Source organism: Aquila chrysaetos, chromosome 6 (genome assembly GCF_900496995.4).
Source record: "Aquila chrysaetos chrysaetos chromosome 6, bAquChr1.4, whole genome shotgun sequence".
Classification (NCBI taxonomy): Eukaryota; Metazoa; Chordata; class Aves; order Accipitriformes; family Accipitridae; genus Aquila; species Aquila chrysaetos.
In genome coordinates, this window is record NC_044009.1 from 33,046,017 (window position 1) to 33,068,282 (window position 22,266).

Below are 22,266 nucleotides of genomic sequence, written 5' to 3' on the forward strand. Positions count from 1 at the left end.
TTTAGGATTTATTCTCTAATTCCCTTATTACCTTATATTCCCCCACTACCATTCCTATAGACACAATGTTCTCATAATTAATTCTGGTTTAGGCTTCAGGCAATTTTCTAGAAAATTCCTCGTAAATTCACGCCTACTAGCATGTACAATATTCTATGTATTGTTTCTAGAAAGGCATAATCGAGTTAACACGTCCATCAAAATACTGGAAAAGATGTATGTTGTAATAAAGAATTCAACAAACATTAATGAACTTAATTAAAACTTGCTAATAAATGATAATTGCGTTGTAGAAATTCAGCTTATTGCCCTATACCACAGTGAATACGTGTATGCATGAATATACATAGAGAAAAGCAAAAGCACACAGACACACACTCATTAGCATCTGGCTATCTTGTGCAGAGTGTTCTCACAGTACATGGATGCCTAAGCTGCCTTTCATTTGGGATACCTCTAATCGAACGTGGTTTGGTGGCAGTTTCTAACTTCAGTTCTTTTAATTTGTGGTACAAGCAATGAAGTGACTGGCAGACCAACACTCAGCAACAGCAGAATCATATAAATGAGAAATGAGGGCAGAACTAGAAGGTACATTTTGGCATGCAAAAAAGAGGAAGTCTTGAACAAAAAGCCATTTGTAGTCACTTTTTTAATTTTAAAAAATGCCTTTTGCTATGGATAGTTTTCATGACAAGAGCGTTGGTCCTGTGACTAATAAGTCATCACTCTTCTCTATATCAAAAACCATGGTTGATAAGAATTATCTAGTGAAGAGTAGGAACTAGGATTAAGATTAAAAAATGCACCTTTGTGATTAAAATCTATTTGAAATTTAGCACTTAAGAAATATGCTCACAATGTCTCTTCTTAACTGCTGGGCCTCTCTTGAAGGTGCCTGAAATTTGTAAACATTTCCCTTCAATTTTTCACCTTCAACTTCTGCAAGAGTAAGAAATTTTTATCCTGAATATGCTCAGAAGACTTTCAGGCTTGACCAGTCAAAACTGCTTGGCAGTAGCTCATTCCTGACTGAGTAGGCATTTCTTTGTCTTATCACCTGAGCAGTCTGCAGTTCCTGAAGCATGATTATCGCACACATTTACAGGATTAAGTGCCTCCAAGAGTGCAATGAGGACACTGTTTTCTTTTAAATACTGTATCTGGAGGAGAAAGCCTTTCTTTTATGGTGGAAGCTTAATGACTGGAGGTCATGTCTCAAATGTGGGAAAATCCGCTTTAAAATTTTCCCTATAGGAATTCAAACCAATATGTTTGTCACCTTGTAGAATAACCCCATTGGGTCCTTCCATTGGGAAAAGGAAGATTTGGCTAATGAAGACAGTCAGCAGTCATACCATCCTGTTATACAATGAAGAAATTGATGCACCACTGTCATTGTGGTCATACTCAGTCCTGCTAGCCACCAGCCTATGGGTTTGAATAAGGTACATCCTCCATCTCTTCTACTGACATAACGCTCTCAGTGATTAAGGAATTCATATGGGAAATTCAGGTTTTGGTCCCTATTTCAAGGCAGTTTCTGCATTTTAGCCACTGACTATTTACTGTTTAAAAATTATAAACAGATTTTGTAGCAGGGAAAAATTTCATTCTCAAAACAGATGCCTTAATCATTAGGCACTACCAAAAGTCACGTTCCTCCTCGCTGCCACTGTTCAGTGAATCACAAATTATTTTCTGCACAACAATTGTAGCTTCAGCATAAGAAATGGAGAATACTCCACTAGTACAGAACACTCCTGTGATTACATTTTTAAAAACAGACTTCAGCAGCTAATTAATCTAATAATCTCTAATGAAAATATTTAAATTACTTCTTTCTCAGTCATTTTAATGACATATAGTATTTAAATTAGTAGAATCCAATTACACTTCCAAATTACTTTTTGCATAGAAGATGTCAATTAAAAATTATCAGACCTATAATCTATTTTGATAAAACTTCTGTTAATACATACATAACTTCATAACTTTTAAAAAAGAACAAGCACAGGAGAAGTATATAGGACAGTTTAAAACATGGTTTACTACTACCATGAGTAATGGTAATATCAGAATCAGTAACATTATCAGAATTAATCTGATATGGGTGGGAGCACAAAACAAGAAGTGAAGAGAGGAGAGTTTTCCTGAGTGCATACTTCTGATCATACTGGGACTTCACAGTCTTCTCAGACTGTATCTGCGTCAGATTTTCTTTTAGTGTCATTTATACAGTAATATCATCTGAAGCATCATTGCCAGTTACAATATATCTGCAGAATAAACTAACAGGATCTTCTTCACCCTTTCCAACTGAGGCATTTAGAATGTTTTATGAAAAATTATAGGTTTAGGTTGACAGCACCCTTGAAACTGATAAAAATACTATACTAACTTTACAGACAAATACAGAATGACAGACATGTATTTGTTACTCCACCAAGACAGCAATAAGTACTTTGTGATGAAGAAATCCAAAGTATTCTGTTTCCTAGTACTGAACTTTAACTTAAGACACTTTATTCCCAAACTTTCAGTGCATCCTCTGGCTATCACTAGTTGCTAAGCAGGGAAAAGGCTGAAAGTGATAGATGGACTTGAACATGATTAGCAGGAAAAAAGAACAAACCCCAAAGGACCAGGTCTATACCAAGACACTACATGATTTACAAAAAGACAGAAAAATAACCTGTGCCATTACTGTCATATGCAATCATTATGGATGATCTCATTGATAGGTGGAATTTGACCAGATTAGCAGTAGAATTTGCTGCTCCTTTGGCAGCAGTAAGTTTTGAAACAGTTAACAATGGGACAATAGAACAATGGAACAGCAGAACAATGGAAGGACAGAACAATGTGTTAGGCCTATATTGCATAAAGCTGCCTGAAGAAGATTCCTTTTCTTATCCTAGGTACAAAGATATAATAGAATCAATCAAAATCCTACATTCAGACCAAGAAACTTTCATATAATCACCCTTTTCGTTACACAGAACAATTAAAGGCTAAACTACAATAACTTCTGCTTTGTTCTACACCCAAGTCATGGTTTTGAAGAGTAAGATAAATACTAATACTAAACAATCTGCAAAAAAGAAATATTTTTAAAAGAACAATAAAGACATTTCTGATAAGAAACAAGAAAATATGACTGTGTGATGCAGTCTGTACAAAAAAGGATCTCGGGGTGAGAATTACTAGAATCTTATCCATATTTATACCCTCAGATTCAAGCACGAGGAAATCACTCATGAAAACCTTCATGTTAGTTTATGTCTACACTGTAGCATGCAGTACTGTTCAAAAATACCCATGCTAATGCTGAATGAACTAGCATTGGTACTAAGCATAGCCTAGACTTGCTCCACTTGAGGTGGTGTGCCTCCGCCATGTACAATTGTGCAGGACAGAGCACTGGGTTAACACAATAATAAAGGCTTCGGCATCCACTGTACCTCACTAAGCGCTGGCTTGGATTTGTCCATTTGGCACCACATTGGGCCAGAAAGAGGTACATTTTATTACAGTCACAGTAGGTAAGAGATTCAAGTATCTTAAAGCTTTGAAAATGACAATGGGTAACTGTATGAAAGGATCTTATACTGAGATATAAGGCTTCATAACTTTTTTACCATAAGGCCGTTACTTCAATTCTTCAGTGGTTCTGCTACTATCCGATGTTTTTTTAGTGATTTATATGAAATCGTTTAGTGATGCTGGTCCAGTATTCAAAGGTACTTATGATGTATCTAGATACATTTTGACTATATCAAAAAGGTTAAAAGCATCAGAATGAACTGTTAATTTGACAGGAGGCACTCCAGAAAGCAGACAAAAGAGTAATTAAACTGCACTGATGAAATAAACATGGAGAAACTTGCACAACCCACACTCGTTTTGTAAGACCTCTGGCATCCGGGGCTATTAAATTGGTTCATTTTCTTGTTAATGATTTTAACTAAATAAAATAGAAAAAAGTATTAATTTTCTACAAAATTGTCTTATGCATCTTGATTATTACTTTAAAAGCAATACTGTACTACCATCTCATTCAAAACCCACAACCTTACATTAATTTACCTTAAATACCATTACAAGTTCGTATACGCTGTTATACAGGAATTAGAGATTTGAATTCAACACTAGTTACCTTAGGAGAAAAAAAGAAAAGCATCAGAGTATTTTAAATATAGAAATAGTCTTACCTCTTTGCTTTCTTCCAGGTCTGACTCGCTGCTGAACTCCTCCGTGTTTAAATTTTCAAAATCTGATTCCCCGACAGCAATTGGCACTGTCACAGTGAGACTTGGGTTGTTTATGAATGACATGTAATCACTTTCATCAACAACATATTTTTCCACGCTGCTGCCTATGCCACTGGTAGTTCCATTCCCTTCTTTAAGATAGCCAAGGTTTTTACCTATTTCTACTATTGTGTGGTTGGAAATACAGCTGTCTTTTTTGTTGTTTAGGTCCTCAAGAGGTTTGATTTCATCTAAAACTTTCTGCTTTCTAACAAAGGCTTTTTGGATGAATTCACGCACTTTTCTCTTCACATAATCTATGCCTTTCTGAATCCTTGCCACAGCAATCTGTAGGTTGTTCATTTCGTTATCATCATCTGTAGCAGCAAGGTTGTCTGAACTAAATGAGCTCAGCAGCAAGGCCAAAAAGAGGTTGAGAACCTAAAAGACAGTAAGGGGAAAATATACTGGATCTCTTATTTTTAAGTCATAAAAGTAATTCCATTATGGGTTGTTCAATATGACATAATTTTTATTTCACAGCTAGCACTTTATCTCAACCCACCTTCCTGCTATTCTTTCCAGTCCATAATCCCTGTCCCCCATATTTTTTTATAACTTGCAAAAACATTTTTAGCTTGTTTAACTTGACTAATATAGATGAAAATCTGAGCTGTTCCTTGACTTTCTCGTGAACACTGGAAGTAGTGCAGGTCTGCTCCTCAAATTGGAGAATGACGTAAGGGGGCAGGATACAACATGATGTAGTAATTTATACAAGCTACATCCACTGTAGTGTTCATAGGCGAGGGCAATGCAGGCAGACTGCAGTCTTCTACAGTTCAACAGACCATAGTTTCAGTGTCTCTAACTCAGAATATAATAAACTTATATATTTGCCAAGAATGTATCAGTCTATTTTTGTTTTGGGTAGGAAAACTAGCTAAGAGATAAAGAGTCCACAGATGTCCACCTCAATTTTAGGAAACTGTTTCAGACTTTCTTGCATGACATTTTACAAACATATAAGAGAAATTTGGACTACATGTAATTATGACAGACTATGTGCAAAACTGATTAAAAAACATATTTAAATTATATCTGTCAATTCTTCCTCTTCAAACTTGCAGAATATTTTACAAGGCATACCACAGGAGTCTCACATTAGTCTGGTTAAACTTGGTATTTATGCCTGTGGATAAGCATATTTATAAAATTTGTGGATGATACAAAAAAGAGAAGGGATGCTAGCACTCAACAAGAAGGAACTACAATTGGGCACAACCATGGTAAATTGTTGAAATGATTCAAAATCAATATGGTATTTAATTCTGAAGTACTAGTGTGGAAATGTTGGTTACAAAAAATGAAAACTACATATACAGAACGTGTGAAAACTGGCAAGGTGGAAGCACTGCAGAAAAGGGCATATAGGCTGCATCAGGAAAGTAATGCTGGTATGGTAAATTCATGTCATTTGGGGATGTACCACAAGGAATGTTGGGTGTAAGACATTGAAGTATAATCATTCAACATTATTTGGTACTTGTGTGTCTATCCAAAATGCTGCTTGGCAGGAATTCAGAGGCCAGTAGCAGAAGGGATAAGCAGTTTAGAAATCATCACCTATGAGAAAAAATTGAACAACTAAGCTTATTTTGTTTCAGAAAGAAAAGACTGAAAGTGGAAACAGTAAGCCTTTAAGTATTTTAAACGTTGTCACAAAGACCAACTGTTTTCCATCACTATCAAGACCAGTCAGTTTAACTGGCTGTAAAAGGCGATTTAAGTTAGATGGTTTTTTAAAAGGCATTTATAACTATAAGCATAATTCAGCACTGATCTTACCAAAGAGGTTATAAACTTACTGAAGATTTAAAAGAAAACATAGAGAAACATTTTTCATAAATGATCAAGGTATATTTGAACCTGGTTTAAAGAAAGGGCAAATGAATTACATGATCTCCTAAAGTCCTCCAGTCTTCATCTCTGATTTCTAAATCATGAAAAATAGGAAATATCTTCTAATAGTTTTAAAAAATCTCCACTGATTACATACCACTAGGTTTCCAATCACCATGACCATCATGAAGACCGTAAGGCACATAGTTTGGCCTGCAACCTCCATGCAGTCCCACATCGTTTCTATCCATTCTCCACACAGCACTCGAAACACAATCAAGAAAGAGTGGAAAAAGTCATGCATGTGCCAGCGTGGAAGTTCACAGTCACTAGAGATCTTGCAGACACATTCCTTGTAGCTTTTGCCAAACAGCTGCATCCCAACCACAGCGAAAATGAACACAATGATGGCCAGCACCAGGGTCAGATTTCCCAAAGCTCCCACTGAGTTGCCAATAATCTTAATCAGCATATTTAGAGTTGGCCAAGATTTTGCCAATTTGAAAACTCGAAGCTGCAAAACAGAAGAATAGTATACAGTTATTCATGTTACTAATTGCAATGAAATTATTGCTATACATTTCATATTTCAGTTACCCTGTGTCTAAATCATGTCTCATGTAACCTTTAGAAACTTTAGTTACAAAATTTATGTTTCCAGTTCTTTGTACAATACTAGACATCAGCAGTCTTAAGTCCTGATGCAAGTCATAACAAATAAAAAATACTGTATCTATGCTCATTTGAATTACACTGCAATTATCACAAAGTCTTCAATTCAGACTTTGACTCTTTTGGTGACTTCAGATATCTATAAACAAGTGCTACTTGTTGGACAAGTTGGACAAAACAGTCTTTCTCCTTTAGTTAACTCTAAGAGAATATTACTAAAAAGAAACCAGCACATATGAAATGTGATCAGTTTAACAGGATTGTGAGTGTATAGACACTTCCAGATCTTTCATCTTATCTGGCAGAGAGATGGAAGAAATGGTTTTCCTAGAAAGAGAAACAAGCTAGAGTTTTTAATGACAGGCATACAAATTAGTTGCAAGTATCTTTAACAATATATTTTCTGTCATTTAAAATAAGCATAAGATGTCTTAGAAAGTTTGTCATACAACATTGAGAAAAACAAAGGAAAGTGTTATATTAAAGTACAACTTGAAACAGGCAAAAATGAAATTATTGGGAAAGATACAGCAAGTGTTCTGACAACTGAAAGAGGAGAATACTAAAAGGAATCTAAATCTAAATATTATTTCATGGGATGAGAGAGAAATAAAATATATAGATGCAAAGTTAAAAACAGAATTATATAACAGAGGGAGAAGTCAATCCAGACAGATATTAGACTTTAGGCAAAATGCAATGTAATGCTACACAGACAACCAGCAAATGAATGAATTTAACACCCCTCTTTTTTTAAAGGGTGTTTATTTAACTTTTATTTTAAATGAGATATTTTTGCTTTATTTAAGGTAAAAGTTGAGCTTCATGACCAGGAACTCTAGCTTCATGGCTCTTACTGTGTAGGTCTTTTCAGAAGAGGATTTGAACATCAACTTGCATGCTAGCCTGGTCTTCAGCAAGACCAAGGTTTTTCAAGTTCCTATTCAAGACAGAGATATCTAATAACAGACAGAGATACTGTAGTGACTTCTGAACAGAAAAGCTGTTCGTGGATGGAACCTTGCAGAGGATGGTAAGGAGAAGGCTGGAAGTGATGAAAAATCCCTATCCAAAGAAAAATCTTAACATTACTCTCTCCTAAAACTAACCATGTAAGCCAACTGGTAATGGAAGTCTATCAGCTAAAACTGTCAATAAACTCTTACTAACTAATCTGTTATTTACTAAGCAATTTACTAATCTTCAGTCACAGGCAGTAAGGGCCGGTGGCTCTTGCTTTCTTTATTCCCTCATCTAGGGAGAAGAAGACTCTAAGCGATACTGGTATTGATAAAGTTAACCCTTAAAGCACACTCACTGCAAGAACAGAATTGATGTTGACAATGTCTTGAAGAAGAAATAGATGTTACTATGATAATATGTAAAACAAACAACATGATAGATACATGCCATCTAGTGGGTATGCAATTTAGTATTTTGTAAGTTCTTATGAAAAGATCTTCTGTCTTAGCTAAATATATAATGCACAAACGAATAATGCACAACATATATGCACAAATATAAAAATATAACATAGAAACATATTTTATTTAGTATATTTACCAATCGGAATGATCGAAGGACAGATAATCCTTCTACATTTGCAAGGCCAAGCTCCATTAAACTAAGACTCACAATAAAACCATCAAAAATATTCCAGCCCTCCTGGAAATAATAATAAGGATCCATGGCAATTATCTTGAGAAACATTTCTGCTGTGAAAATTCCAGTAAACACCTGCAAGGAAAATACAGTTTCTTATTCCAGTTTAATGAGAAAATATTAAAAAAACTAATGGTATCAACTTTTGGTAAGTTATAGCTTCAGCAAGCAATCCATGATAAATCTGAATAGCTTCTCTATATTGCCATACATTGGAGTTAGGAATTAAATTCAGATTTGATGCTTACATATGCATCACAATGTTTGGTTTCCAAAGAAAAAGAGGTAAATGGGAAAAATATGGTTTTTATCTAGTCTGCTAATATGCATGTATAAATACCAATACACAGAATCTCTTCTGATTTTAATGCTCAGTTTTGCCTCCTAGATCTCATCTTTGCCCTTGGGACATCTCTTTGCTTCTAGGGATAAAGATAAGTTTATGAGAGGGACAATTATCTTATTAAGAAAAAAATTGTACTGAAAGTTGACCAGACCTATTCTTCTTCAGGATGACCTGCGGAAGGCACTGTCATGCCATTTCACCATCTCCTGTGGAGTTGCAGTAAATCTGCCATGCTTACTGGGTCTTTCTCCTCTATAATATCCTGAACACACAGGACCTCAGGAGGTGCTAGTGAGGAGCAGAACAGGTATGGGAATGGAACTGAAAGTTCTCATGATTTGTCAGTATCCATCCAAGAAAGAATATTAGATAAATTCCTTCAACCAGCTTCAATGACAGAAGCTGAAGGTTTTAAAAATCAAAATGCATATTGACTCAATAAATCTTGCTATCTTTTGCTCCATAAAGCAAGAGTGGTGAAATCCACAAATGTCAACAAAGAGGGATTCAGTAAAGCTTAAATTTAAATTCAACCATCCCAAGCCTATAAGTATCTAGTCAACATTTTCTTTTAAACATACGTACATAGGTCACAAGAGAATTATTTAAGAAAAATGCATTTCACATACACGGCACATCATGAAAGACTTACAAGGTTTCCTACTGAAAGGACACCACTAAACTGTTCTGTCATTGGATAGTGCTCCATGGCCATGAACAGGGTGTTTAGGACAATGCAGATAGTAATGGCCAGATCAACAAATGGGTCCATCACAATCAAATTTACAATATGTTTGACTTTCAGCCAGGGAGTACAGCAGTCCCAAATCAAGCAAGTGTTAGCAAATTTATACCAGCATGGTGGGCATTTCTGTCTGGATTCTTCCAGTTCTGGAGAGAAAAATGAAAATAACATTTTAAACATATTTCTCTATTCCAGTATCACCTGGGTATTTCCTTGACCTAAATGCTGTTTTCCAAGGTACTGTTGATAAACTATGTTGATATGTAGACCTTTTGAATCCAAGGCTACTGTCAGTAAAAAGAAATTACAATTAAAAATAATCTGTCCCACTATGTTTCAAATTTGATGTAAAAAGAATGCTAAATATTCAATAGATAAAATAACCATTCACAATCAAATGCTACATAGGATGCAAAATAGGCATTTGTCTTAGAAATCTGGCATACAGGCTGGGCAATGAGTGGACTGAGAGCAGCCCTGTGGAGAATGACTTGGGGCTATTGGTGGAGAAAAAACTGTGAGTATGACCCAGCAATGTGTGCTTGCAGCCCAGAAACCCAATCTCATCCTGGGCTGCATCAAAAGAAGTGTGGCCAGCAGGTTGAGGGAGGTAATTCTCCACCTCTACTCCATGCTCATACGACTCCACCTGGAGTACTGTGTTCAGCTCTGTGGCCCTGGCATAAGAAAGACATGGACCTGTTGGAATGAGTCCAGAGGAGGGCCACGAAAATTATCAGGGTCTGGAGCACCTCTCCTATGAAGACAGGCTGAGAGAGTTGGGATTGTTTAGTGCAGAGAAGAAAAGACTCCAGGGAGACCTTATAGCAGCCTTCCAGTAGTTAAAGGGGGCCTACAGGAAAGCTGGAGAAGGACTTTTTACAAGGGCATGTAGTGATAGGACAAGGGGTAATGGCTTTAAACTGAAAGAGGGTAGATTTAGATTAGATGGAAGGAAGAAGTTCTTCACTGTGAGGGTGGTGAGGCACTGGGACAGGTTGCCCAGAGAGGTTGTGGATGCCCCGTCCCTGGAAGTGTTCAAGGCCAGGTTGGATGGGGCTTTGAGCAACCTGGTCTAGTGGAAGGTGTCCCTGCTCATGGCAGCGGGGTTGGAACTAGATGATCTTTAAGGTCCCTTCCAACCCAAACCATTCTATAATTCTATACCTAGAATGAATAAAATATTTTAAAGTTTCCTCATGAAAGATAAACATTTAGAACAAACCTGAAGTCAGACAACTATTTAGACAGTATTATGGTCCACATGTGCAAAACTGCTCATTATTACCTTCCTATTTGCTATTTTGGGCATAGTCATTTAAGCCTCAAAGTAATGTTTTGCCCTTTCTTACAAATAGTTGCTTAATCCATGATTCAGATTCATTGTATTTAGCCTGACAGAAAGAACAACGTGATCCTTCCTTTGTGAAACAGCATGTCTGTTGAATTGTTAGAAGCAGACTGTTCTACTGCAAGAAGCATAGCCATTTCAGTAATGTAAAAAGAGCTTTTACCCCAAAACATAACTTCTCTAGAGAAATACTGCATTGATCAATTGCTTTCTGCTTGCATTTAACTTGGAAGTTTGCTGCTTCCACCTCAAACCTATGAGTATATTGAAAGCTTGACTGCTTTTCCAAATATATCATTCCATCTTTTAAAAAAAATACTACCTCTATATACAAATCTCATCTTGCCTGTACCCTTTAGGCTGAAATAGCTGCCTTAAAACTCCACTACTACTTAATGTATCATACATTTAATAGCACTTTATGGCATTGTCATACAAAAATTCTGTGTTACATACCTTCCATTGTGTTTGTAAGCATGCTGGCTATACTCATTGCTCTTTGCCTTGCACTAGGATCTGTTAGGTAGTCCATAGGAACATGGTAAGAACTAGACCGTCTCTTTCTTAAGTCCGTTTCTGTAGTAGTGCCCTGAAAATAAAACACTGATAAAATAGCCTATTGATTGTTCATTTAATAAGAATAACTGTAAATTATTACAGAAGTATAATGGTTTAAAACACTCTGCTGTCCTGTACCATGCTCCATTTATGTCGTGGTTTTGCAATAGACTAATGTATGCCTAACTTTGTACACAGCAAATAGTCAAATACATCAGTAGGGTTGCTCTTGTGCTTAAAGAATGTTTTTAAGTATTTTGCTGAAACAGGGCTGAGACATTAAAACAGATTTTAGACTATAAAAGGTTTTTAGACTATAAAAAGTTCCACAATGCTTGTCAATGAGCTCTGCTGTAAATATCTTTCTAATTAGGTAGTGAAGTCTTTTTCTAAACATGAAAATGCACAGCCCACACACCTAGCAGTAAAAGCACAAAGAGTATTTTCTTAATTTAGAATAAATTATCAATTTCCTAGCACATGTTTTCAAACAAAATAAAAGAAAAATATTTAATAATGTTGACATCTCCAAAAAAAAAAACCCTAGAAAAATTAACTATGTTACAGGAACACTATCACAACTCATGTAAGTTGCACAATCAGTGTTACATCACAAGTTTCATATATGGTCACCAGGAAGTTAAATACTCATTTAATATATTTCATTAAGTAATTTTTTTTTCCTTTTGATATCCTGTCTGATACATGAATACAGAACCTTCCAGTTAAGTCTTCAGTTAGCATAATGAATCAATGGGTGTAAGACTACACAAACTACATTTATTCAATGGTTTACTATGCTATTCTATTAATTCCCAGTAAATTAGCATATATCTTCACATGTTTAGTTAATGAGATCTAGACAATTTCAGTTTCTACTGTAGCTTATAACTGGAATATATGAAAGGAACTTTCACAGCATGGCCAGAAAGGGAATTATTCCTAAGTGACTAAATTTTGTAGAAACAGGGCTGATCATACAGGGAGAGGACATCATGCCTGAGCTATTGCAGACTTCCTTACATTGCTAGCAGTGGCTGCTTTATCAATCATCACCTCTGGCAGAAGCTGTCCAGTAGGTGACGTCAGAGCTGGCGGCCCACCGACTAAAGAAACCACTCCATTGCAATCCACAGTGCTGTGCATCTTCCCATTTGCTGGAAGTGGAGGTACTGTCCTGGATGACCTACTGGCCTGACTAATGTTACTGTTGCGCCGTTCACCATGTCTATGAGGAACAAAGAGAGAATCTCTTCTGCTCTCATTGTCTTCAAAAGTGCTGTGCTCATCATCAGCAAAGTCATTTTCTGATCCTACATCCTTTGCTCGACCTCTGAAGCTGAAAAGGCTTGTTCTGCTATTGCGCCTTGGGGAAAACAGGGAGCCGCGAATGCTCAGCAAAGACTGTAGGCAAATAAAAACGATGATTATCAGATGAAAATCCTTTTAAATATAACGTTTTCATACAGAGGAAAAAAACACAGTGTTAATATGTCTTAATAAAGGGTAAGGTCATCTACAAAGAAATGAACTGGTACAGCCCCCCTAATACACTCCCTTTTGGGTAGTAAACAAAGAGCACATAAGTGACAGACAAAGACTAGTTATTTTACTACTTTGGATATATGAAATCAAATGGTTTAATTACAGTAAAAGAAATTGCTTGACAGAATTGTTTCCTCTGCCATTCTGCCTGTTTTATTACCAACGGTTCATAAACTGAGTAAGCACATCCAGACACTATTTAGCCCAGGTTGGCATTAGTCTGACATGCTGAGTAAATAAAATTTTAGGCAAATTTCCCGTTACTCAGTCTGCACACACAGGTAGCTCCTAAATACTGCCTAGTTTAAAAAACATACATATTTTTTCAGATACTAGTCAAGTAGGCCGCAATAAGGTTTTTATTTCTTGAAAGTCTTAGCTATCCTGAGTATGCAAAGATATGCCTGTAATTTTGTATGAACAGTCTCACTAATCTTCATCAGTTTACTCATGTGAGTAAATGTTCTGCTATGGGAGGATCTTTTCAGGATCAGAGTCAAAAAAATGCTCTAATCTTGCAAATAATTATACATGTTCTTAACTTTAATTCATATCAGTGATTCTCTTGACTTGATTGATTAGCATTAGCACCTGATTTTACCCAAGACCTCTATGAACAGCAGAGACGATATATAACAAAGTAATATCTTTGTTTTTCTTCTGCAACTTATCTTTATGGACCCGAGCCCCATTATTCTAGGTACTGCAAAATGCAGAACAAAAAGGCACTCTGCAAAGAACTTATCATCTAAGCGTAACACAACAGATGGATACAAAAAGATAGGGAATACAAGGAGGTAAAATTGATGGGTATGATAAACAGTGGTCTTAGCTCACCTGAAGTCACTTCCCTGTCAAGCTTTCTGTAGGCAGCATGGTAAAAGAGAGTTTTAAACAGGGATTTGAGGAAAGCAATGAAGTGTTCTGTGGAAACTCATGGGAGCTTCTTCCAAGCATGAGGGGCAGCATACCGGAAAGAGCTCAAAGAAACTAGTTTGAAAATTTAACAGGAGGTTATGGATGCTGGCATGGGTCAGTCAAAGCTGAGACTTGACTTGTTTACTGTAAGTACACAAGGTGGGTTGGGAGGAACTTTAGGCATAGTATGTTTTATGATATTTAAAAAGTATCTTTAGGTAGATATATTTACTAGCAGATTAGGTAAAAGCAATGAGATAGGTTAGTGCTCTTTGCAACAACATTCTTGATGAATACAGCAGTAATTGGGACATAGAAAGAGGTCCAAGTTAAAAATGATTCACAGTTGTGGGTCCAGAGTAGAGTTTAAAAAAAGAAAAAGAGAGAGAGAAGGGAGGTTGCAAAAGGCCTTGTGGAAATCCCTTAGAAAACTGCCAAAGCCGTAAAAGGATCTTCTAAAGCACAGCTAAACCAGGAGAATTGAGAGAAGATGAAATCATGAATGTTAGGAAGAATAAGTTTTCAGGAAGAACATAATGGTCAGTTACATTGAAGGCAAGTGAAATGTCAAGGAAAATGTCAAAGATGAGATAAAAACCTGAGTTTCATCTAGGAAAAGGTTATTAAAAACTGGTGAGTAGAAGTTCTGTGTAGTGGCTAGAACCCAGAGTGAAAAGGAACTAGGGCTGGAAAACCAGAGGGGAGGGGATTGCTAAACTGTCATAGTAAACAGCTGTAAATGAACTTGGAGATGGAAAGGTAAGAGGAACAAGTTGTATGAGGCATGCTTCATTGCTTACAAGATGGATGAAATGAGCTGCAGTTGAATAAGGGTGCAGTCTGAATGAAGACACAAGCAAGAATATGCAGCTAAGGGATCAGATGGGTCTTCAACATGAAGTTGAAGTCAATGGATATAGGTGTGAAAATTTGTGTAAGGAACAGAACAAACCATGAACTAACTAAATTCAGCAATGAAGTCTTACAGAGATTAGTTAGACAGTTAACAACATAAACCGGTGGTGGACTGGGGCGGTGGGGGGGGGGTTGGATGAAGTACTATTAAAAAAGGAAGTACGTTAGGAGGTATGTGGAAGGAGGAGTTAACTTGGCAGAAATAGGAAGCTAGAAACACTATATTCCCACCACAGTCTGATCTAAGGAGGACAATCCTTAATAAGAAAATACTGGATGAAGAGGTCTGAGCTTCTTTGAGAATGGGAGCTGGAGAAAGTGATACATGAAGAGAATATGAATGTTCATGATCTATTTAGGGATGAAACAGGCTTTCCAGAGACAGTAATAGAAGAGGATTAAAAAGGAAGGAATGAGTTTAGTAATAGTGACTAAAAAGAGGGAGAAAGCAAGTCATAAAGACCAGGGAGAATCAAGAAGGTGGGGATAAAAGGAAGAAGCATATTGAGGCACACAAAGGGTCAGAAAAAGGACAGAATGGATGTGACAACTGGACTGGAAGTGCTGAGGGGACAGTTGGAGCTGGGCAAATGAAGAGGAGCTCTAAAAACTGTAGAAGAGATAACAAAACTATCAAATGAAATAAATGTCTGGATGGGAGATGCAGATGGCACTCTGAGTCACTGGTGTTTCAATGTAAGAGAACACATGCAAGGACACATTGCCACACATATTTCCACCTTCTTTAAGATAACACAATCAATGGTCTCACATCAATTAATTTGTCAAATTTCACATGAGCATTTATGCATTTTCTACTGGGTTTTTTGCATCCCAAATTCAGTACTTTTCTCATTTAAAACATGAAATTCCTTTGTATGTGTGCACCAAATTTTGAAGCCACTGATCATGCTGAATACATCCATCTTGATAGAGAGATAGGTCCATTTTCATTAAGAAACTTGAAATACAACTCATTTTAAGTAATACACATTATTTTGATTTTTCACACATAAATTCAGAATAAAACAAAAATCTCTCAAATTCTTACAGTTTCATCTTTGGCTGCAAGTATTAACCTGGTCATACTTTGATTTAAGATATTAAAGAATCTGTGGTATCTTTTGCAAAAATTGACCAAACTACTTTACAGGGTTTTGTTCATATGATGAGTAGACAACAGAAGTGTTTAAGAGGTAATAATACTATGGTACCTGGTGTGGGGAAGAGAATCTCTTTTCATATGTCAGTCTATTCCCCTCAATGGAAAATCGGAAACCTTTCCTTTTGATGCTGTCCTCTGATTCAGATTTGTGAAATTCTTCCCCATCCTTCTCCTCGCCTTCAGATTGTTCTTTTTGCTTTTTTTTCTTTCTTCTATTTCTCCTCTCTTTAGCACTCTTTGAGCTCAGTTTTGATGCCTCAGAAGAACTTTCGGAGAATCCTCCTATTCCACCTACTCCACTATAATCTCTTGAGTCAGCTGCTGCAGCTGCTGCTGCCGCCTATACGTACAAGCACATATGCAATTTACAACATTTATACAAACACACACCACTCGCTATTTTAAATTTATTGCCATTCTTAAAAAAATAATGATTTTGAAATAAAAGCAATGATCCCACTTCACTGAACCCAGCATATCATAAGAAGTATAATTTGTGAAATACCACAGGAACCATAATTTGCCACTGCTCCATAAACCAGGAGTTAGAGCAGCCCAAGGGAGAACTGTGCTGTCAGAGAACCAAGTTAACGAGCATCTGTTTCAGATTGGAGCAATATGTTGCAATGAATTTTTGACCTGAAATACTATGCAAAAGTAAGGAATCAAGGCTCAAACAATCGCAAAAATCCATGTTACGAGGAAGCAACACTTCCTTACACCATTTTGCTGGATTTTGAATACTCTCTAGTCTATTAAAGATCTGGTGTAACATTGGTTATCTCAGTTTTGCAAGTCATAATCAGAGATTTGAGTTAAACTGCAGGCTATTAGAGACCTGTTGCTGTTTGAAGTTTCAAACATTTGTGGAGCATTTGATTAACATTTATTTACAAGTTGTGGTAAAAAACCCAACAGATACCAACTAACCAAACAAAAAAAAAAAGACCCCTATTGCTGACTTTAGTCGTGTGCTTACATGGACAACGTAGTTCAACTTCTGCTCTATGTGGCCACATGCCAAGCAGACATTATCAATTATCCTATTAAAGATTTCAGAGTCTTCAAAAAATGAAAATGAATTTCAAAGCAGTATGTAATCATGATGTCTGTACCACAGAAGCATTTTCTCCAGTTTCTTCACTTTTTCCAGTTTTAAAGAAAACTGGAACACTATAGCTTTCTGCTGTGAGAGCTGGGGAAGGAGTAGAAAAAGCCAAATGTTGCTGGAGCAAAATATTAAACTATTTTTCCCACTGCACCTACAATAGTTTTGCTTATGTTACTTAAATAAGCAGATTTCCTGGTGTTTTTTTTTCCTTATGTCTCCATCTCCATTTCACAGAATCACAGAATGGTTGAGGTTGGAAAGGAGCCTCTGGGGGTCATCATGTCCAACTCCCAGCGCAGATAGGGTCACTGTCGTGGTTTAACCGCCGAGCCAGGGCGGTGCTGCTGGTGCGCGTACCAGCTACTAGGAAGACAGTTAACTCTATCCTAGCTGAAACCAGGACAGTCACCTAAAGCAGGTTGCCCAGGACCATGTCCAGATGGCTTTTGATTATCTCCAAGGATGGTGATTCCACAAGCACTCTGGGCAACTTTTTCAAGTGCTCAGTATAAAAGTTAATTTCCATCTCCAATTTGAAAATCCAGTATCTTAGCTTATTGGTTATAATTTTTGTCACAAATTATTAGTGCTGGTTCACTCAGCCAGCAGAAACAGTGCAATGGAAAACATTAAAGATGTTTGCAAAAAGAAGGAATTTCTAAGACTGAAGGTAATACATTGTTAGGAGTAGGGGAGTAAAAGTATTCTCATATGTGGACATAAAGCATCTGACCACAATCATGAATGGAAGAACGAATTTTACTTTACAGGGATACCTGAGCTTCTTCCTGTTGCTTTTTCAGTTGTTCCAGCATTTGCTGAAATTCTGCTTCTTTCTGCTCTGCTTCTTCCATGGTTGCTTGATTCTGTTCTTCATAGGCCATGGCAACCACAGCCAGGATCAAGTTAATCAGGTAGAAAGAACCCAGGAAAATGACCAAAACAAAAAATATCATGTATGTTTTCCCGGCAGCACGCAGTGTCTGGAGAAAAAGAGATAATACACATTTTTAGCAGACTTTTAAATACAGTTGTGTAATATGGTAGCATCTGTGTTATAATCTAGAAATACATTATAAAATTGCTTTGATTTAGCACAAGATTATTTAGTTAATTTTTCCATATACAAATAGTATTATATCCTGGCTACATGTGAAAAAATCCAAGCTTTGTGTCTACTATGGTCACGGTAAATAAGATTCTGTAGCTTGAATACTTCAGAACTTCTACCAATGAGAATCTGTAGTAGCTGTTGCTGCCCCCACTATACGTCTATATTATAGCCTTTAAATCTAACAGTAGGGGGGCCACTAATCAGCATCTTACCTTCTTGTCTCATCAGTCCCAAACTACAATGCCACAAAGACAGTACAGTATACAAAACATCATGCTGTACAACACCACTGTCCTTCAGGTTAAGGATATGTGTAGTTCAGGGACAAGATGTAACCTTTTCAAAGACAACATGTTTGTACTAGACTGCAAATCAATTTAACTAGCATCTATTTACAGCATGTTTGGGTAAGAAGCTTTAACAACTTAAGTTCATTTACTCATTTGTGAAAAGAAACAATAATGCTTAACCACCTTCATAAAAGAGCAGCTATTTCTTATTATGTATTTGAGTAGTACATGGGAACCTAAACCATGAACAAGGGCCCTATTGTTTTAGACAGATTACATATATGAAATAAAAGATGATTTCTGTCCCAAAGGCCTTAGGGACACGTGAATGAAAATAACTATGCAAGTACTATGTAGTAATGGTATTGGTGATGGTGCTGTTTATTTTAATAAGTCCTCACCAGCTGGTAAAGATTCTCCCAAAAGTCCTGAGTCATCAATCGAAACAGTGACAAGAATGCCCAACTGAATGTATCAAAACTTGTGTAGCCATAGTTGGGGTTTCTACCAGCTTTCACACATATATATCCTTCTGGACATTGACTACAAAAGAAGAGGAAATGCTATTTTTAGCAACTACTCTAAATTACGATATGCTATAGTAAATCACAAAATTGTTCAGGAGTACCAGTTGCTAATAAAATTATGAACAAGTAAAATTTTATTCTACATACCTAAGATAAAAATATATATCTTATTGGTTTTTCAATTTTTAACTCCATTTCCTAATGATATTTCAATGCCTTGTTAATATAACTAAAAGCAATCTACCCTTCCCCACAATTTGTCATATGAACACATCTCCACCAGGACAAGAGAAGAGTGTCAACTAGCATGGCTGATGATAAACAGTTGTCAGCAAGCTGGCAGCAACATTTATGCACATAGCATTCACGTGGTTACCTTTACAAAATTAGCCTAAGATGCTGACGAAAGTGCCCGTGTAAACTCAAATCACATAGATGGTTATATTTAGATATAGCTTCAACTGCAAAACATTGGTAATTTGCAACTCTATGGTACGGTTGATACTAAAGTTGACCACCTGAGCTATTCTAAGTAGCTAATTATTTTTTCTTGATGCATAATGAAAAATGATGACCATTTTCTTACCCTGCATCTGAGCTATTGCCACACAGCAGAGCATCATTTTGTCCTTCCAAGAAGTAGAAATGATCTGTTTTTTAAAAAAATAAATTGAAAGGGTGATGAGAAAGACATCATTTATACCTAATGGAAGTTGAGCAATGATATAGACTTTTACACTTTAAAGAAATGAGCAGAGCTAACAAACAGTTTAACTGCAATATATAGTGATTAGGAATGAAAAAAGCATGAAAATATGGTTTTGACAGGAAAATTACTTTCTATAGAGTCTTGAAGTTGGCCTTTCTTTAGAAAATAGAAAGGTAGTTGTACAGCTAATTCTCAGTAACCTACCCAAATGGTATGTCAGCAAATGAGCGAACAAATACATGGAAAATGAGACAAAGGATGAGGGCGATTCCCTGCCTTTGTTCATGCATTTTGATATATAACATTTAGTGTTATTAATTTATAATTATTCATTACATACTGTTTTATCCAAATACTATTTGAAAAAGTAGTGAAATTTTTGCGGCATGAAAGCACAGCACAACATGCACAAGAAATTGCTAACTGGATCTTGACTTGAGCAGCTGAGGGAGAAACCAAGCTTTTATTGTACATTACAAAAAATTACTACACAAAATTCTGTAGCAGAGGAATGTACTTGAAGTATCTATAGGTATTTTGTTAATAGGCTAACTATTAAAATGAGGTAAAATATAATTTAAAGAGATGGAAGTCTTAAAAGCTCCCGGCACATTCTTTTCCTTTGAGGCAGAAAGGGAAAACCAATTTGCCATCAATTCCTAGTTTGGGATTCTTGTGGTAAAATGGGAATCTCTAGTGGAGATTTTTGGGTCAGGTGGCATATTAAGTTAAAGTTGCCAAAATTAGGTATGTTCTGGCTGTTCCCAGGAAGCAGATGGTTCCTTGAGATTCACTGCCAGCTGGCATGGACTAGCTTAGCTGGCATGAACTAACTGAGGGCTAATGCTAAAGAGACAAGCAGGGAATTGCAACCAGTTCCTATTGACTGCTTCTACTCTGTAACCACCAGTACACGATAGAGGCAGCATAAAATCTGTTTATTTTAGAGAGAGGGATTATGTGTGTAATTTATGCATCTGCAATCTATTCTCAGATATCAGATAAGAAAACAGTCGATTTTCAGACATTCCGGTGCTCACATAGTCATGCCCTGTGAGAGATTTAAGCCCTACTTAAAAATTTTAAAAGTTTAAAGATGCAGATAGGCTCCAAGCGGAATTTTCAAATTTGGTAAGCAGAGGATCCAGTTAAACCATCCAGTCAGCTCAACTCTCAGCCCACTATTTTGGAAAACATTTAAATAATAAATTTTTCAATACAAAGATGATAATGATAAAGTAATAAAAATAGTCAATATGAGTTTATAAAAAACATGCCATATATAAAACTCTTCCTGTCTCCTGCCAACTTAATAACAGGATAGCAGTCATGGGTACAAGTCCTACATGATGCTTCCATAAGCAAATAAAGGAGATATGTTCTGGCTGGAATCATCACAAAATACTAGAAAAAAGATTCTCGGAGAGCAGTCACCAGTGGCCCAATGTCAATTCATAAGGGCATCTTTCTGAAAATCCTCCAGGGATCTGTGCTATACATGGTTTTCATAACAAGTTTCATTACCAACTCAAGACATGAAATAATAGAAAAAAATGCATCAAGTATTCTGAAGACATCAAGCTAGGAGAGAAGATGATTGAAATTTAGAATGACCTTTACAAACTGACAAGCTGGTCCAAAAGCAATTGGATTTATTTCAATAGAGACAAGTGGAAAATGCTACAGTTGACAAGGCAAAATCACATACATAAATGCAAAATAGACAGGATCTGGCCACAGCCACTGCTGTACAAAAAGATGCAGTGACTGTCATGAACTGCAAGTTGACTGTGAATCAACAATACAGTGCTGATATAAAAATGATGTAATTTTGAGATGTAATAGGAATGTTGCATATATGGCACATGAGGTAATTACTTCAAATTTGTACCTTTATTAGAGGAGTAAGTACCAGATTTGAGCATCTCATTAAAAAAAAAACAAAAAAAAACCCCAAAAACCATAACCAAAAAAAACCCAAACAAAAAAGAAAAACCAAAATCCCAGACTAATTGGAAAGAATCCAAAAAAGCAAAAAAATGTGAAAATAGGTAGAGAAAATGCAAAATAGAAAATAGGATTGCTTGGTTTAGAAAAGATAAGAAATAAAGAAGATAACAGTTTTAAAATATCATAAAGACTAATATAAAGTAGTCTACGATTATCTTCTAAGTCCACAGGAGAAGTAGTAATATATTCAGTCTGAGATTAGGAAAACTTAGGTCAGATATTTAGAAAAAGCTTTCTGTTTTTTATGTAGTACCAGAAGCAGCTAAAGGGGAATGGAATGGAATCTGTTCTTCAGATGTTTTTAAGAATAGGTTATCATCCAAAATCTTCTCCAGGATGACATTTCTATGATACTACAAGCATACTGAAATGCTAAGTACATTAAAAGATTATAAGGAAATGAGACTTAGATCCAAAAGCATTTAGCTGTTAAACTGAGATTTCCTAACTTTCAGTGATACAGGCATCAGTTA

General features: G+C 36.3%; 1 protein-coding gene across 5 annotated transcripts in view; it reads right to left on the reverse strand.

The window, feature by feature from the left end:
• Positions 1-22,266, reverse strand: part of SCN2A (sodium voltage-gated channel alpha subunit 2) — a 79,158-nt gene that overhangs the window by 24,599 nt on the left and 32,293 nt on the right. For 3 of the 5 annotated variants that reach the window (XM_030019333.1, XM_030019335.1, XM_030019334.2), the window contains exons 8-17: positions 19,661-19,724; positions 18,949-19,090; positions 17,920-18,126; positions 16,082-16,372; positions 12,513-12,893; positions 11,388-11,520; positions 9,488-9,726; positions 8,391-8,564; positions 6,313-6,669; positions 4,215-4,694 (exon numbers count right to left, since the gene is read on the reverse strand). In XM_030019333.1, the coding sequence (XP_029875193.1) occupies positions 4,215-4,694; positions 6,313-6,669; positions 8,391-8,564; positions 9,488-9,726; positions 11,388-11,520; positions 12,513-12,893; positions 16,082-16,372; positions 17,920-18,126; positions 18,949-19,090; positions 19,661-19,724 (2,468 nt within the window). The remainder of the gene's footprint in view (positions 1-4,214; positions 4,695-6,312; positions 6,670-8,390; positions 8,565-9,487; positions 9,727-11,387; positions 11,521-12,512; positions 12,894-16,081; positions 16,373-17,919; positions 18,127-18,948; positions 19,091-19,660; positions 19,725-22,266) is intronic. The other 2 variants (XM_030019336.2, XM_030019337.1) reach the window with 1 other exon arrangement.